We start from the raw sequence: 16883 nt of genomic DNA on the forward strand, positions 1-16883 counted from the left end.
CCCCATTGCTTATAGGTGGGGGAGATAGAGCAGTGGGTAGAGGAAGAAAGGCAGCGGCTAAGGGTGAGTGAAGCGCTACTACGGGGATAAGTGAACCGAGTGTAGTGTGCGCAGGGGCTGGGACTGGCGGATTCCAGACTAGAAAGTGACAATACTGAGAGACTGCGCTGTAGGGGGACGTGTAGGTGAGCCTGTAAAGGGGAAAGCCTGCGACGGCGCACGTCAGCGAAGAGTATGCGTCAAGGGAGAGAGAAAGAAGAGAGGAGGATCAGTAGATACTAGTAGAAGATACAGAGAGAAACACGCAGCAGGATCGAAGGCTCTTTAACAGAAATGCGGTGCCCCGGGCATGTCAGCTTGTTCCTTTCGCAGCAACCGCAGCCCGTAAGTACACATGTGCATTCGCACTGGGGGCTGAAACAGAAAAGCAAGCGACGAAAGGGGCTCACCACCATGGCGAGTGTGCCTTTTTGGAGAGAGAGCGCGCCGCTTTCTCACAGTGCCTAGGCGTGCCATCCACTAAACCGTACCACGCAGCGCCCGTGTACGTGTGCGTGGGCATGTGCTCTGGCGCCGGCGCACTTCGTCTCCGTGTTTTCCTTTATTACGGCGCAGCACAGCATTTCTGCCCCGGCAGACTCGCGTGCGGGGACGTGGGCAGCTTGAGAGGGTGGAGACACGGAAATAGAGCGGTGCGCAGACAGGCACACTCCACACCTCATCCCAGCACGCCACAGCCGCCGCTCGCTGCCATCAGAAGAACAAAACGAAAAAGAGTGGCAAACACGTGCACCGGGCGGGGAAAGAGGGGGAAGGGCTCCCCCCCTCCCCCTCCAAGAGGAGAAAACGTTCGAAAACAGAGGCACCGCAAGCTCGTACACAAAGAGATAGACGGAATGATGGAGGAAAGAAAAAGCCCCTCAAGGAGAAGAGAGAGAGAGCAGACGAGGAAAAGAAGACAGGGGCAGCGAAAGGGAGGATGTGCATCCTGTACTAGTCTGGCATGAGGCCAACGAGACCACACACGCACACACACACACAGAAGCAAAGGGAGACAATCCTCAAAAGTTCCTCCTTGGAACAATCCGCATACATGCACGTGGGTGGTACAAGTACACTGGAATAAGCATAACGTACAGTAGGCAAAACACGAAGAGAGGCAAGGGGGAGCAGCACACACTAAAGAGGGTGGGTGCAGTGAAACAAAGCGCCAGAGGCAGCAAAATAAGGTCGAGGGAAGGGAGCTCACTGTGTGGCGCACTGAGGTAAAGAGGGGAAGAGGCAGGGAGGGGGTATGCGCATGCGTAGAGGCACCCGAACAGAAAAGACACAAGAAACAAAGAGAGTCCACGCAGAGGCAGCAAGAGAGCTGCTAGCACCGGTGATCTAAGCATACACACACAGGACTCGGCGTGGTCACAGCTGTGTAGCGGCAGTCGTCACACATCCACCGACAATGTCCATTATGCGCCCAACCCCACACCCACCACACACTCGGAAGCGGAGAGGGGAAGTCGAGTCGGGGAAAGCCGGGGTGCCCATGAGGTACAATCACAACGACCCCAGGCAGGCATTAGCCACTGTGTGCGGAGAGACACGAACCGCGAGCAACACACGCAGTCTGCGCACGAGGCACAAGAGGCCCGACGAAGGGCTCGGCCCACAAGCACAAGCCGGCACGCAGCGCATCAGGGGTTGGCATCATCACCCATCCCATTATGCTCGTTATCACTCCCCATATTTCAATCCCCGTTAGGTGCGCCACCGTCCATGTTCTCATGTCCATGGTCGCCATCGCCCATGTTCCCATGTCCATGGTCGCCACCGTCCATATTTCCATGTCCATGGTCACCAGCGTCCATATTCCCATGTCCATGGTCGCCACCGTCCATATTTCCATGTCCATGGTCACCAGCGTCCATATTCCCATGTCCATGGTCGCCACCGTCCATATTCCCATGTCCATGGTCGCCACCGTCCATATTCCCATGTCCATGGTCGCCACCGTCCATATTTCCATGTCCATGGTCACCAGCGTCCATATTTCCATGTCCATGGTCGCCACCGTCCATATTTCCATGTCCATGGTCACCAGCGTCCATATTTCCATGTCCATGGTCGCCACCGTCCATATTTCCATGTCCATGGTCGCCAGCGTCCATATTCCCATCTCCATGGTCGCCGCCGTTCACCTTCTCATCTTTATGGTCGCCACCATCCTTCTTCCGATGTCCATGGTCGCCACCGTCCCTCTTCCCATGTCCATGATGGTCACCACCCTTCTTCTTATTCCCTTTGCCACGGCCCTTCTGGTTCGTCGGACGGTTGGTCCCGCGCGGCATCGGCGACAGCTTCGCACAGATGGCCCCCATTGCTTATAGGTGGGGGAGATAGAGCAGTGGGTAGAGGAAGAAAGGCAGCGGCTAAGGGTGAGTGAAGCGCTACTACGGGGATAAGTGAACCGAGTGTAGTGTGCGCAGGGGCTGGGACTGGCGGATTCCAGACTAGAAAGTGACAATACTGAGAGACTGCGCTGTAGGGGGACGTGTAGGTGAGCCTGTAAAGGGGAAAGCCTGCGACGGCGCACGTCAGCGAAGAGTATGCGTCAAGGGAGAGAGAAAGGAGAGGAGAAGCAGATGTAAGTGTAGGTTTAGAGCCACACCAATATAGAGCGATAACTGCTGAGGAGGAGAAGCGTTGAGGTGCGAAAGGTGTGGATACACGGAGCGGGGTGGGGCGGTGAGCGAGCGACAACGCAGAGGGCTGGTATGAGAGGTGCACATAAACAAGGACGCCCTAGAAGTACATACGCACCACAGTGTGGTGAGAAGAGGTACAGGGGAAGATTCAACGAAAGAAGGGGAAGGAAAGGCACAGTTCGTGCACAGGGACACGCCAGCGTGGGACTTTCGCCTAGTGAACATCTAACGAAGAGAAAAAAGAAAGAGGAAAAAATACGTGGGCCCGAGCAGCGCACTTGCAAACAAGCAGGCAACTCTGAAGAACCAGCACAATGACGAAAATTCCATGAAAAGAGTACGTGAACAACGCGTAATGTACATGATGCTCGAAAGGGGTGTATAGGCACATATAGAGAGATGAGCAGAGGTATATAGGCATACATTTCTGCAGAGGCAGGCAACAATATGGACAGGGAGACAGCTGTATAAATACAGGCATAGCTAGGCATACCGGCATAGACATCTACACAGAAAGAGTTGCCCAGTTGGGGGTGAGCCACACTCTTCGTTCTCCTTGATGAAAAGACAAGAGAAATGTTGAAGCGCTCTGCGTTTGACAGGTGTCTCGGTGTTCGCGTGAAGAGACTGGCCAGTCCTGGTGTCTGGGTGTGTGGATGTGCCCATCTGTCTGCCTGTGAACAATGAAAAGAAAATGAGGCCTACATTGGAGTGCAGTCACAGAAAGAAAAAGGTGATCAGCCTTTGGGCGAGGCGAGAGAGGTGTGGAGGAGTGCGTTTGTGTATGTGTGTATGTGTGTGTGTGTGTGCGCGCGCGCGCAGCTCGAGTGGCGTTTCTCTTTTTCTCTCTTGCGCTTCCACGTGTGTTCCTCTTTGCTTGCATTGTTTCTTCTTAGCCTCTCTCGCCCCTCAGATAGAGCTGAAGAGCAGGAACTGACGAATGAAATAAGTGGGGACGATGCGCTCTACTGGTGATCAACTCAATGAGAGAGAGAGAGAGACACTGATATAAATCGATGGGGAGGCGCAAAGACTGTTCTTCCGTACTGGGGCATCCTGCGTCGCCCTCAAATAGGCGCGTACGCTCCGCAGCTCGACGCACAACACAGCTGTGCGTCCGCTGTCTCCGCCTCTGTTGCGCTGTCGGACGGACCCAAACTGGTGGTCCACCCTTTTGGTATTGACGCACGCCACTTGCTTTGCACCGGTGCTCGCAAGGCGCTCTCTGATGAGCTCAAAGGCCGGCGTGGATAGCCGCTGACGGGCGCGGGTGGGGCGGTGGGAGCAAGGCGGCTTCCAGATTCGGCTGCTGGCTCCACCTGTGGCGCGAGAAGAGGCGGCGCTCTTGCTGGTCTGTCTGCGGAAGGACAACACTGCACGAAGCAGCCGTTATTGGCTTCCCAGGCACCGCCCACAGAAACCTCAAATTGCGGCGGCAATCTGTGCGTGAAGGGCTTCCCTGTTAGCGTCGTGTGTGAGCCGTAATAGGTGTGTTCCGCTGCGAGCCGTTCGTGACGCCTCCGTAGCGCATGACGCCATATCTGAGTTACGCCCCCCTCTTCGGTTGGCTCAACAAGGCGCACAGTGTTGAACGCGGTCTTATGGCGTCGCTGGCTCGAGGCGTTCGGCCCTCTGCGAGCATCGTGCACGGAATCCTGCATCCCTCGTCGCTGCGAAGAGGCAGAAAACGAGCGACTGCTTCCCTTCACGCAGGTTGAGGCGCCACCACCGCCGTCGCGACGCAGCTGCAGGTCGGCCGCGTAATGCAGCAAGGGAATGTCCGTGGCAGAGATGGGCTGCCAGTCAGGGCGAGAGGTACCTGGCGGCCGCTTCGGAGGATGGTGCAGGGCAGCGGCGTACCCCGCTGTTGCTGCCTCGCTGTTACCCACACCGCCAAGGCTTCCAATGGAGTCCTCGAGCACGAGTGGCACACCCCCGTAGGATGTCGTGCGCACGACCGGCAGAAGCGAGGCTGGGGCGGTGCGCGACGCTTCAGCGATAGAGAGTGGCGGATAAGGGTGACCACGCAGCAGCGGAGGGGCCGCAGCAAGCTCCGACGAAATTGAATACGGCGCTGCGGCGGTTGCGGCAGCGCCGCTAACACCTCCGTGGGAGCTCCGTCTTCTAGAGGAGGCTGCCTCCAGCAATCGTGCCCCGGCAAATGGCTCAGCCGGCTTGAATCGAGAGAGCTGCTGCACTCGCTTCTTGTGAACTGTGGTGTGCCATGCCCCGAGGTCCTTGGCGGTGCGCACCCTGGGTGACACCGAAAGGAGATGACCGAGAAATTTCTCATTTTCCTGCGCAATTTGCCGCTGCCGCGTCTGACGCTGGCGCATGCGGCTCAGCGTCTGGTCCTCAATGTTGTCGAAGCGGCAGACCTCAGAAGAGGTCGGGACGAGGTTCATGTGGCGTCCCTTGCGTGTTGTGTCGTCGCTGGCGAGGAGAAGGTGATGCAGTACCTTCACATTCTGAGCGTAGATTTGAGCCTCGTCGTGTCGCACTTGCTGGGCGTAGCGATCGGCGTAGAGCTGTCTGTAGTAATCCATGGAGGGGCGACCTGGCTGCTGAAAGTCCACATCGGGCACATCTTGGATTGTGTGAGAGGGGCTCAGACGAATCGAAGCCAGCCGCTGCATGTGCCATAAGTGCGCCAGTCCAGCCTCTTGCTCCGAGGTGGTGTAGTAGTTCTGCCGAAGGTGCTGACGCTCTGTGGCTGATGTGTGAGCGACCTGATGCGACATCTTTTACTGTCGAAGACTACGAAATCGTGTCGACCAAGGCGACAAGATCTCTCTTTGATAGGTAAGTGGAGAAGGAAAAATTGTGTGATTGTGTGGAAGTTGTGTGCCTGTGTGTCGGCTATACGCCAGACTTTTTATTATTTTTTGTCTTCCTCTGCTGTTGCGGCTGTTTGGTGAGCATCCAAGTCCAGTACATCGCAACTTTACTTAAAGGGTAGTAAAGCTCTACACACACACACCACCTCAGTGTCACTCAGAACTACAGTCGCTACAACAGTTTGGCTGTGATGCTGAGGCAAGTCGAGAAAGAGAAGAGGCAGGGGATGAGCATCCGTGCGTGAGTGAGTGCGCGTACGTGAAGACCAGGAGAAGTAGATAAATCTAGATATCTATATATGTCTATCTATCTGCGAGAAGGTGCACGCGTACGAGTAAGGAGACCTGCAATGTGTACTACGTAAGGAAGCGCGTACTCATCGCGTATAAACAGCGGTGTGTAGTTCGTTGGGTGGCCTCGAGGGTAGCAGAGAGAAGCAAAGGTTAGCGCGGATGGCACAGTGGAATCAGTGGTAAGGTACACAGGCGGTGTGTGAAACCAAAGTCAGAAAAACGAGAAAAGAGAACAAGCAAGCAGCCCATCCCTGCGCCGTCTCTCCCCCTCCTTCTCTTGCTCGGTGCGTCGGACAGCGTGAATCAAGACACTTGCCCAGATGCAGAGGCTAGCGAGCAGCTAACAGCCTTCAAAACACTCCACAACAGTCCGCCCAAAAAAAAAAACAGGGGAGAGGTGCGGAGAAAAGGAGGGGAGATAATAGAGGGGCGATGTATCGAGTGCTGCTGCTCTTGGTTTGGTGTCGCGCTCCTGTGTCTACGACGATGGTTGTGAGTGTGTGCATGTGATGCTGACGGTGCAACGGCACTCGCACGAACGTGGGCATCGGTCTTTTCCATCAGGCAAATCAAATTGCTTTCGAGGCCACGGAGTGGGAGAAGCAGGGAAACAAGAAGCTGAGTACGGCGCTTCGCCAGCTCTACTCATCCATCAGGGAGACAGACACACAGACAGACCCATACCAAGCACAAAGACGCACACTCATCAGCGTGCAGGCGCCTGCACTCGCAGTAGCAAACAAAGCACAGACGCAACACAGAAAGGGGAAAAGAAAGAGGTCGAGGCAGTGCAGGGAAGAGAGAACACTAAAAGGGCGACAGGGAGAGAGCTGTGCGGCAACATGCTTGAGCATACCGTGCACGACGAGGGTGACGTACACCCGAGATCACTCGTCGCTCATAAATGTCGAACTACCTACAATGTGCCAGGGATTAATGGCAGGTGCACATCGACCGCAGGGATGTCTGAACATCGACCTTCAGTGCAGACGATATCACGGAGGTCCCGAGCGTGGTGAATGTTGCTGGAGGTGGAGGACTGGCTGTCGCGATGGATGCAGGGGGTGGCCCCGCCTCTTTTGACGCCACTTCCAGCAGCGTTCGCCGCAGCCATGCCTCGTGCAAGGCGTCCACCTCAAAGCACAGCGCCCACGTCGGCTGCAGTGAGACGGAGGGCGCAGTCTCAACTGGTGTGTGACCTGCATGCGCGCTCGCGTCCCAGCTCACAGAATCCAGACCAAGCGGGGCTGCGGTGTAGCACACCATAACCACCTCTGTCGCCACACCCTCCGCTTCCAAGGTGCTACAAGGCAGCGCACGCGAAATCGGTGCGTAAGCGCTTAGTAACGGCGGTGCTCTTGAGGACATAACCGCGGGGGTATTCGTTTTGGCACCTCCGCTCCTTTGCCGGCTGTCTTGAGAGTGTAAGGCCGCCTCCGCAAGCAGCAACTGGAATGCATCTTGCGTTGCCCGTACTTGCTCTTGGAGCCTGCGCCAGTGGCTGTCAGTCATCAGCGCCAGAGGATCATGAGCTGCATTGTTCGCAGAAACCGCTCGCTTGTCCCTCTCTGCGCTATCGCTTCTCACTGGCGGTATCCGACGGCTAGACTTGCGCGCACACCGACGCCACACCGCCTTGAGTCTGTCCATCGGCGAGGTCGAGAGTGCCAATCGAGAGGGAGTAGGCACTGGCGCAGATTTTCCTTCCTTGCCGATTGCCGAGCTCATGTTGGCGTGCAAGGACGAGGAAATGGGCAAGTACTCCCACAGCGTGCACACTGGTGGCAGTGCTGCGGCAGGCGCTTCGCTACTCTCTTTTTCCTGTAGGTAGTTCTTTGTAGATGAGGCACTGGCGGGAGCATCAGTAATGGCCGTGGTACGAGCGGCACACATTTGGTACGCATTCAGACGGCTGCACAGAGCAGCCGTATTCACGGGCACGAATGGATTTCTCGGCGTGCCAGCCGACTGCCAGGACTGAGAGGGATCTGCCTGGCACGCCTTCAGTTGTGCTTCGAGAGATTGCTTCCTTAATAGTACAGTCTTTAGTGAAGTCGCAGCTGCTGGCGCGCCAGCAGCTATTAGCCTCGAGGCGGGTGATCGTAAAGACGCTGCCTGGATCCCCGGTGACTTAGGTGCTGCCTCTCTTGTACTCTCCACATATGCATCCTCGCGATGTCGTGGGTTGTTCGCATCGCGGCCGGTACCGTCCTCGCCGGGCGCCTGTGAGCCAAGAGCATCCGAAAATGGATTCCAAGTGGCATCATGTCCCTCCCGATCGCGCACTCCGTCCTCAACACCGCTGGTGTTTTGCACGGAGATGGTGACAGCATAGCCGGTGGACAGGACGCGCAGGAAAGAAGGCACCGAAGGCGCACTGAATCTTGCCGGTGTCCCTTGCTGCGCTGATGCCGTAAGCGTCGACGTCGCGGCTGCCTGTAAGCACTGTTGGACGTGCCCTGCCAACATCTCTCTCAGTTGCTCTTCCACCTTGACGCTTCGCTGCCGTAATGTCTGTGCTAGACGCATCTTCCACTGTTGAACCTCAGAAATGCATGCCGTCTCCTCGTCCCCTAACGCCGCATAGCCGAAAGCTGTGTAAGGCGATGTAGAGTATCGGTCACGTCGCCGCTGCCAGCACCCCTTCAGTCCGTCAGAGCGTGAGGGCCGTGCATTTGATACCACTGAGGCGCCTCTTGACGCGAACAGCGTCGTTGTCACTGGAGAAGCTGCTGACCGTGGTAGACGTCGAGGGGGAGCTGGAGGAGCGGATGAGATGACGACCGCAGCACCGTAGGAAGTCGGGTTCGGAGACACCGCCGCTGTGCCTGACGCACCACTGCGCTCAAGGGAAGTGGGGGCTGAGAGCGGGTTGCGATTAGTGAGGATGTTGGTAGAGCCCGGCGGAAGCGAAGGAGGCCCTTCCTCTTCCTTGACGCCATGCACACCGTGCTGCGCGCGCAGCAGCTGGACATAGAGACGCCGCACGGCGTGATGGGCCTCCACGTTCATTCGATACGTTCGGAAAAAAATGCGGATGGCGCTTCTAAGAGGCCAAGGTGACGCTAATCCTGTAGTGATCGTGGTCGTGGTGATGTGTGTACGTTCCTCCCTCCCTCCATTTCTGTGGGTGTGTGTGTGTGTGTGAGCACCCAAGAGAGGGAGAGAGGTTACGTGGAGGCTTTGTTTTTCGGGCACGGAAGGGGAACTCGCAGGGTGGAGAAGCATGCAAACATGTGCGAGAGAAGGTCATCATAGGCTGCATGCAAACGGTAATAGGGCATGAGGAAGGAAGGAAGAGGGGCACATGCACACGCACCGATACACACGCTTACACATACATACACAAGTCCTCAGTGTACCTCATGCACATGCTTAGCAAGCGCACAGCTCTGTCCTGAGTGCAAAAAGAAGCTGTCTTTCACAACACTGCATGTGTGTGTGTGTGTAAATTGAGCGCATTAGTGAGTATGGTTTGTCGCTTGCTGTTCGTAGATTATAATGCTCCTGTAGCCTTGGCGGCGCTGATAAGCACCGCTTTGCATATCCTTGAACAGGTCGACTTGCGGTAGTGAAACAGTTGCATGTGCTGTACCTCACTTGTATTGCCACACCTGCTCTATGCCGCAGCTCGGAGAGACAACAAAGTGCATGAGTTGATCATGCGTGTCGACAGGGATGCGCGACGGCATGGAGCTATCAGGGACAGTGCTGACCGGTACGGACGTACTCGCTGCAGAAGGATGCAGGACCTGATCGTCGAAGGCAAGGCCCATGACCTCCCATTTCGGAAAAGACACGCCGGAGGGAGAGAGAGGGAGCGCATCTACTACGGCTTCCGTACCCACTGCCGCACCCTCCTCTTCCTGAGCTCCGATACGGGGCGGGAGGGAGTCAGCAGGGAACCTGTTGTGATGCGCACTGCCGTGGTAGCTGAAAAAGCGATCGTAGAAGCCACCGCCCTTGCCGAGGCGGGCACCGGTGCTCACGTCAAAGAGTACACCAGGCGTGAGCACGAGCATCGACGCCTTGTCGAGACTGCATAAGCTGTGCGTGTCCTCCCCATGCACTCTGGGGCTCAAATGGGTGCTTGAGCCTTCACTGAAATCGCCGTACTCAAGAAGGCCCGATGGCCGATACCCAGCCGCGTGGGACTCGGGGAACAAACGTGCATATGCATCGCAGAGAATCATGTGACGCTGGCGACCATGGCAGCACGAGCGCACGACATGGCCGTCCTCGTCATCGCCCCTCACTCCTCCCAAAGTCGACGGCGAATGGAGAGGAGCTAACGTCCCGAATGTGGACGTGTGTAAAGGCCCCAGTAGCCAGGGCTCCAAGAGAGAGATGTTAAACTCACGAATGCCGTACCCACCTTGTGGGGCGAAGCCTGTGGCCAGGTCACGTTCATCCAGCACCTCGACAAAGACCATCGCACTCTTGAGGGTGTGCGGCGCGGGGAGTGCTACTGGCAAGGGATTAGAGAGAGCTGATGACCCTGGTTGTGCTGTCGGCTTCACAGAAAGCGCAGGCACAGCCCCAGCCGTCGGCAAAGCTGCCATCGCCTCTGAGAGCACTACAGGCGTCAAGATGTGGATGTTTTGTTCATGCGCGATTGACCACAGACGCTGCATGAGCGGCACAAGATCCACCTCAAAGTACAGTGGCAGATACGCCAGGACGAGCAGCGGTGGTGGAGAAAGTGGGGCAGGTAGCGGTGCATCCGGTCCCGCTGCTGCTCCCAATGGCAACGATGACGACGTTTCACGAGCGGCAGCGGTCGCGCCAGGCCGGTAGCGCGCGAGAATGTAGCCATACACATGATCGCAGATCTGTTGCGAGGCAGCCACCACCTGCGCTGGATCCGACTTGGCCCACCTCCGTAAGCGGAGCAGCTGCTCCTTACGGAGTACCTTCTTGACGTGTGCAGTAGGGAGGGACTGCATCACGGAATGATGAAGCACCTGGGAGAAGGATGATGAGGGGGGAGAGGAGAGAAGGCGCGTACGGTACGAGGCGACAGCGAGCAAGAAAAGAGCCCACGGAGAGAATGAAAGGCGGTAGATAGGAGGATTGTGAAAAACCGCCCGTGAAAACGCTTTCCCCCGGATTCCGGAGAGGGGAGTGTCCACTGTTTACTCTGCCTTGCCGTTCCACCGGCAACATAAAGTGAAGCCAGCACGGCACGCACACACACAGAGAGAGAAGCGTGCTGCTAGAGATAGAATTACACTGGGGAGGACAAGGTAATTTATTAGCGCAAAATAAGTGGAGTCGTAAAGCGAGAGTGACTGAGAAGAGGTGCACAGTGGCGAGCAGGAATGGAAAGAAAGTTGTGAAGAACCGGGAGGAAGGAGGCGTGTGTGAGAGAGAGAGGGAAGGAAGGGAATGTTTTGTGTGCTCACGCTGCCAGAACACGCGACGATTGTGTACCCCACGTGCTTTTCCTTCCCCCTCACTTTGCGCTATGTCTGCATGTGTGTAGTAATCACCGGTAGTCGTTGCTGTGAAAGGGCGCAGAGAGAGATGCAAATGGGTTTGTGCGTGTGTGCCTGTGTCATGCTCACAGTTGAGAGTTAAAAGTTGAAACAAAAGGTGAACGAGGCTCAAGCACTGCCAAGTACGAGTCGTTATCCGATCACACACACATTCTCTCTCTCTCGAGTGACGGGGGGAGACAGGAAAGGGGAAAAGTGAAAGGTAGCAATGGTCAGCGCTGCTAGAAACCTACCTCATCCAGCACACACGCACGCACACACACATACATACGTACAGATATATGGGGGGGGCCTGCCTGGACGTAAGCTAACACGAAACGAGTGCTTTCGGCTAGAGTCCTGTCGTTGGTGTCGCTGTTTGTTTCCTCCATTTACCTCACAGTGCATCAGCACTCGATCGATTGCAAAGAAAGCAGAAAAGGCGGCGCACAAAGAGAGGCGGCACAAGATGGATGTGCAAAACAGATATGCCTCAGATGCTTCACAAGGTGGCTGTCGACAACGAGGCGGCTGCTGCGGTGTACTGGGCAAACAAGAGACGCAGCTCGTTTGTCTCATCCTGCATAGCAGCGGGTGTGCGAGGCGGGCGTCGCCGCTGTCCCTCCTCGTCCATCTCTGGCTCCCCCGCCAGCTTCCCTTTGGGGTCGAAGGGGATAACATGCACGTGAAGATGGTCCACCGTCTGCCCCGCCAGTGAGCCTTGCTGCACAGCAATGCTGTAGTTCCCAACAGAGGGTATGGCGGCGGTAGCAGAGGAAGCAGCACTGTCTCGGGCATAGCACTGACGACGCAGATGCTCGAGGACCTGAATAGTGCACCGCATCACATGGCCCCAGTCGTCCACTTCCTCCTCTGTGAGTCCGTGTATCGTGCCTACACAACGAATGGGGACCACCATGAGATGGTTCGGTACGATGGGCTTCAGGTTCACGAGCACACAGAAGTGCTGGGAGCAGTACGGGATGCTCACAGCAGCCAAAATGGGGAAGGGGTAGAAGGTAAAGCGATGTGCGTCTTTGATTTCAGTAAGGAGGATGGGAGGGGTGGTGTTTGCGACCGAGGCGGCCGCGTAGGCGTGCATCTGGCGGAGATTCTCAGCAGTATGTGCCTGGGCATCTGGCTTGGACGCCAACGGGTCGCGCTGCAGCTTCTCCGCTGTCGTGGCCGCAGCGAGTGCTGTCTCTTCAGCGGTCAACAACTCTGCCGACGCCTCCTCCGGCGACTGCGCAGGTTGCTGTTGCAAAGTCGTGACAAGGGCCGTGAAGGCAGCGAGCACCGCTGCGTTTTCGCCCGCCTCCACAGCAGTGGTCGATTGCGCAGGAACGAGGTGGTACCGCTGCAGTTGGTGATAGACCAAGTTGTTCGGGGTGAAGTCACCGGGTGTCCGCTCCACGATGTGCAGGTACGCGTGATTGTTGTTGACAACGGGCTTCTCAACGCTGGCGGGCGTGTCCGCCGTCATCGAGCGGATCTCCGCCGTGTCCCCAGGGGAGGAGAAGTTAAAGTTCGCGCCTGGATGAGTGAGGCGACGGCTCATCCGCAGCAGAGCTGACCAGTCAGCAGGCAGTAGCGAGGTAAGGCGGAAGACAGGCATGGATGTCAAAGGGGAAGAGGAGGTCTGCATCAGGTGTACGTGATGCTGACGATATGCTTCATAGCTAGCACAGCTGTTCACGGTGGAAACGATATAATGCACACCCTTCTTGGTCACCGCAATTGAAGGCGGGACTTTCGCCGAGCGCATTGCAGCCGCGCCAGCTGAAACCTGAGGAATGCGACTTTGTGTAAACGTTTGTATGAATGTGTAAGCGAGGTGTAGGCGGTACCGGCCCGTGGTGTGCGCCGGGTCGTTCAGGTGGAGAAGACGACTACAGTCCCCAACAACACGTCACATGCAGATGAGACAGCGATTGAGCCTGCCACACGTTCGCGGTGAGGATGGGGGAGGGGGGGCGGTTGAGAAACGGAGGTCAACACATGAAGTAAGTCAAAGGAGGAGACAGTGAGAGAAGGGGATGGCAGCGGTCGCTGGGAAAGAAGGCTGATCAAGAAAGCGGGCTCAACGCACAGTCAGGCCCGAAGAGAATACCACACACGTCAATCGCCGCGATGGCGGTGCTAGGCGGGGCGTCGTCAACTTTTCGTTTGTAGTTTCCGCATGCACGTTCGTTGCGGTGACGTATGCGGACATGTGTGTCTACACACCTGAATCCGTATGTGCTCAACTCTCAGTGCGTGTTATTGCACCCTCGTTTCGTGAACATCGCTGGGCCTCGCTCCACCTCTCTCTCGGGGTGGTTCGTCACATGTATGCTCAGGCGCGCCTATGCCACGTACGCCCCTCCTCCGCCGCTCGCTTCTCCTCTTCCAGTGTGCGCACCAGGGCCACAAGCTGCTCCCCGCTTAGCATGCCTGAGCTGCGGCCACACAATGCAGGAGGCACGAGCACCATGATAAAGACAAACGGGGGAGGAACGGCGAAGGAGACGGCGGCGCGTAAGGCACGTGGGTCGTAGACCGCTGCCGCCTTGGCCCCAGACCCAAAAGCAGTGGTAGTGCTGCCGACCACCGGCCGTCCACCCTGTACGCGACCTCTGCCCTCGCAGCTGCTCTTCGAGTTGTACAACCGCACCGTTCCCTCAACCCACTGCTGCGCCTGCCGCTCAGCTTGGCTCAACGCCGCCGAGACCTTCGCCTCCGGAAGAGTCTCTGTCAGAGAGGGTAAGTCGTAGAGGCTGTACCGGTGGACTGGGTAACATGCATCGCGAAGCAGGGAATACGGGCTAGCGCGCAGAGATGCGACGAGCGTTGAAAGGTGTTCGTTTCTGCCGTCTGTGCCTTGCCAGGTGTCCCTTTCACGGTCAGCGCACGACACAACCGTCGGCTGCGGTGTGTGCAAAACTGTTAGTGACGGGGGTTCCACCGTGACGGCCTCACATCTTCGCGAGGCCTCCCCATGGCAACCGTTCTGCCACTTGCCCTCTTCTCGCTTGACAGCCTCTGTAGTGCTGCCTGCGACGTCGAACGTCACGACGCCGACGCGATCTGCCTTCCAGTAGCTGTTATCGCTGTTGACGGTGCCCCTATGCCTGTCCCTGACATCCATGTACAGCACTTCCTCCAGCGCCCGCATCCCCTCGAGCAGCAGCCTACCCTGCTCAACGCGGTCCTCATAGTAGAAGACGCGCGCTGGTTGGTGGTACTGAATCAAGGAGAAGAAATGGTTTAGTTTGTACTTGACAGTACCGGCCGTCTCACTCGGCTTCAGCAAGACGTCCTCCACCTCTTTGTCTAGCCCTGCCTGCTGTAGCAGCGTCCAGATTCGGTCGTAGTACTTCACGTCGCGGCCAGTGAGCACATAGATGAGAGGCATGTCCACCGTTGGCACCGGTGGCTGTGTGCCGACGGTGGGGCAGCGCTGGCGCATCAAGGAGTTGCGGGTCTCAACGATGGCACGCATGTGTGCTAGAATGGGCTCCACAAACCATGTAATCTCAGCCGGCTGCTCCGGCACTGCCGGTGGCGACAGCGTTGAAAGACTCTGATACCACCCCAGGCCGCCGGAGGACACGGGGCTGCGTAGTTTGCCGTGCAGCTTGTTTGCTACAACGGCTGCATCCGCGACGCTGAGGTCCCCCGTGGCGACAAGGGCAGCAGTAAGTGCATTCGGGTCGGCCACCGGAGAGTAGAAGATCGTGCCGTCGAAGTCGAAGACGTGTAGCTCCACCATAAGAACCACAAGAAGGGTAAAAGAGAAAAGGAAAGGAATAGGAAGGAAGGGAAACAAGGCAATACACAGGCTGACGCAGACACAGACTTACACAAAGCTCGGCAATAACGACGCACTGCCCCCACTTATTGCGCTCGAGTGCTCTCTGCGTATGTGTCGACGTGCGCAAGATAAGGAGAAGTGAAGGAAGCGCTAAAATGAAATAAAAAAATACCTGAAAAAGAGGAGAGGGATTGTCACGAGTGAGAGGCAGAGAAAGATTAACGTATAGATGGCGTCGTGGTGGCGCGGAAGCGAGCAGAACGGGAAGGATATGCGTTCCACAGCTTTGATATACTCCGACAACCGCAGTCCTCCCCACTCAGCACCCACACAAGAGTGAGGCGCACGCGAGACAGGAAGGGCAGAGCATCACACATAGAGGTGTGTGTGTGTGTGGATGTGGATGTTTGTCTGTGTGAATAGGGCAGCACAAACACCCCGCTGACTACACCCTCGCGCTTTCGCTCCTATTTCCACTCTCTCACCCGTTGCGAAAGCGCACCTAACTTACCACGATGAAGGACATCACAGACATGTGCAAAGTATATAGGCCTATTCTCCACGTTCTGAGACAGTACACGACCGTGCATCGTCACGCCCAGTCGCACACACGCAGAAGGAGAGGAGTAGCAACAAACTCGCCCACAAACGTGCACGCCTACATAAGCAGATGGACATAGCAGACGCACTAAGCAGAATGGTAAAGCCACTCCTGCTGACAACAGAAGAAAAAAAGGAGGGGAGCACCTGCCCTCCTCCCTCACGCTTTCTTTTGACTTTTCGCTCCTTTGCCAGCTGTGTTCCCCCCTCCCCTCCCCGTGTCTCTCCCACACCTCCTCACCTCCCTTCCCCTCCTCTGACCTGCCCTCTTCTCGTTCCACAAGGCGCGTCCTCCTGCCCTTGCAGACGCACAGGTGGGAAAGTGCGAGATCCATAGCGAAAGTAGGAAAGAGAGCAGAGCTGTTCGTTTTTGCTGTTGAAGCGAGTGTCTAGCGAACCCGTCGAGTCCGATAACCCTCAGTAGGCGAGGGTCGCTTAAAGTACTTCAATACCAAAGATGAGATATACACCGAAAGAGAGGCAGGTGGCGGAGTGAGGCACAAGAGAAATCGATAAAGATGAAAACAAAATGATAGCTGAGAGAGAAAGAGAGGCGGTTGCGTGTAGTCTATGAAGAGACGCCTACGCCTCTTTTTCATGTGTAAACGCAATCCTCCCTCTGCTTCTCTCTCTCCCCTCTCTCTCTCTCTGCCTCTTGCGCTCATTGGCTTTACTACCCGTCGTTCAGCTTGTTCGTTGCTCATGTGAATGTATACGCACTACTGAGACAGCACACAGAGAGGAAATGCCTTCCCAAAGCGTTCTTCTCCGCCTACAGCGGTGCGCGCGTTTGGCAAAGAGCACCAGCGAGTGGAGGCGGTACTGGAGGAAGGGGAAGGGAGGGGCGCACGTGAACGCGCACAAAATAAGCGGACATTGCCACACTAACAATGGAAAAAAAAACGTAAAAAAGGGGGGAATCCTCAAAACGCGAAACCATAAAAGAGGTGGAAAGCAGTGATCAGGAATGTGCCCCTCTGGCTGTGCAAATAGAGGTGTGTGTGTGTGTACGCACGTGTGATGGGTGATGACGTGAGTGTACCAGTACAGGCAGCGGCGAGGGGACGGTGCGTGTGCATGGCCTACCACACCAGTAAAAGGAGAACAAAAAAAAAATACGAAAGAAAGAGTTAGTGCGAAGCAGAGAAAGAGATGGACATCCGAGAAGGGCGTAGGCTGAACG

At 56.5% G+C, this 16883-nt stretch overlaps 6 protein-coding genes across 6 annotated transcripts; all 6 read right to left on the reverse strand.

Annotated features, from left to right (window-relative positions):
- Positions 1 to 1742: 1742 nt before the first annotated feature.
- OHL (orthologous HASP) lies at positions 1743 to 2342 on the reverse strand (the record flags this gene model as incomplete). The annotated part of the gene is made up of 1 exon (XM_010700971.1): positions 1743 to 2342. The coding sequence occupies one exon, from the start codon at positions 2340 to 2342 to the stop codon at positions 1743 to 1745; it is 600 nt and encodes a 199-aa protein (XP_010699273.1).
- Positions 2343 to 3766: 1424 nt separating this feature from the next.
- Positions 3767 to 5440, reverse strand: LPMP_231170 (hypothetical protein; the record flags this gene model as incomplete). Its single annotated transcript, XM_010700972.1, has 1 exon — positions 3767 to 5440. The coding sequence occupies one exon, from the start codon at positions 5438 to 5440 to the stop codon at positions 3767 to 3769; it is 1674 nt and encodes a 557-aa protein (XP_010699274.1).
- Positions 5441 to 6763: 1323 nt separating this feature from the next.
- LPMP_231180 (hypothetical protein) lies at positions 6764 to 8842 on the reverse strand (the record flags this gene model as incomplete). The annotated part of the gene is made up of 1 exon (XM_010700973.1): positions 6764 to 8842. One exon carries the CDS (start codon positions 8840 to 8842, stop codon positions 6764 to 6766), a length of 2079 nt encoding a protein of 692 aa, XP_010699275.1.
- A 584-nt stretch (positions 8843 to 9426) lies between these two features.
- LPMP_231190 (hypothetical protein) lies at positions 9427 to 10776 on the reverse strand (the record flags this gene model as incomplete). The annotated part of the gene is made up of 1 exon (XM_010700974.1): positions 9427 to 10776. The coding sequence occupies one exon, from the start codon at positions 10774 to 10776 to the stop codon at positions 9427 to 9429; it is 1350 nt and encodes a 449-aa protein (XP_010699276.1).
- A 1033-nt stretch (positions 10777 to 11809) lies between these two features.
- On the reverse strand, positions 11810 to 12865 carry LPMP_231200 (hypothetical protein; the record flags this gene model as incomplete). The annotated part of the gene is made up of 1 exon (XM_010700975.1): positions 11810 to 12865. The coding sequence occupies one exon, from the start codon at positions 12863 to 12865 to the stop codon at positions 11810 to 11812; it is 1056 nt and encodes a 351-aa protein (XP_010699277.1).
- A 777-nt stretch (positions 12866 to 13642) lies between these two features.
- Positions 13643 to 15058, reverse strand: LPMP_231210 (hypothetical protein; the record flags this gene model as incomplete). The annotated part of the gene is made up of 1 exon (XM_010700976.1): positions 13643 to 15058. The coding sequence occupies one exon, from the start codon at positions 15056 to 15058 to the stop codon at positions 13643 to 13645; it is 1416 nt and encodes a 471-aa protein (XP_010699278.1).
- Positions 15059 to 16883: the final 1825 nt, after the last annotated feature.

This window comes from Leishmania panamensis (assembly GCF_000755165.1).
Source record: "Leishmania panamensis strain MHOM/PA/94/PSC-1 chromosome 23 sequence".
NCBI classification, from domain to species: domain Eukaryota; phylum Euglenozoa; class Kinetoplastea; order Trypanosomatida; family Trypanosomatidae; genus Leishmania; species Leishmania panamensis.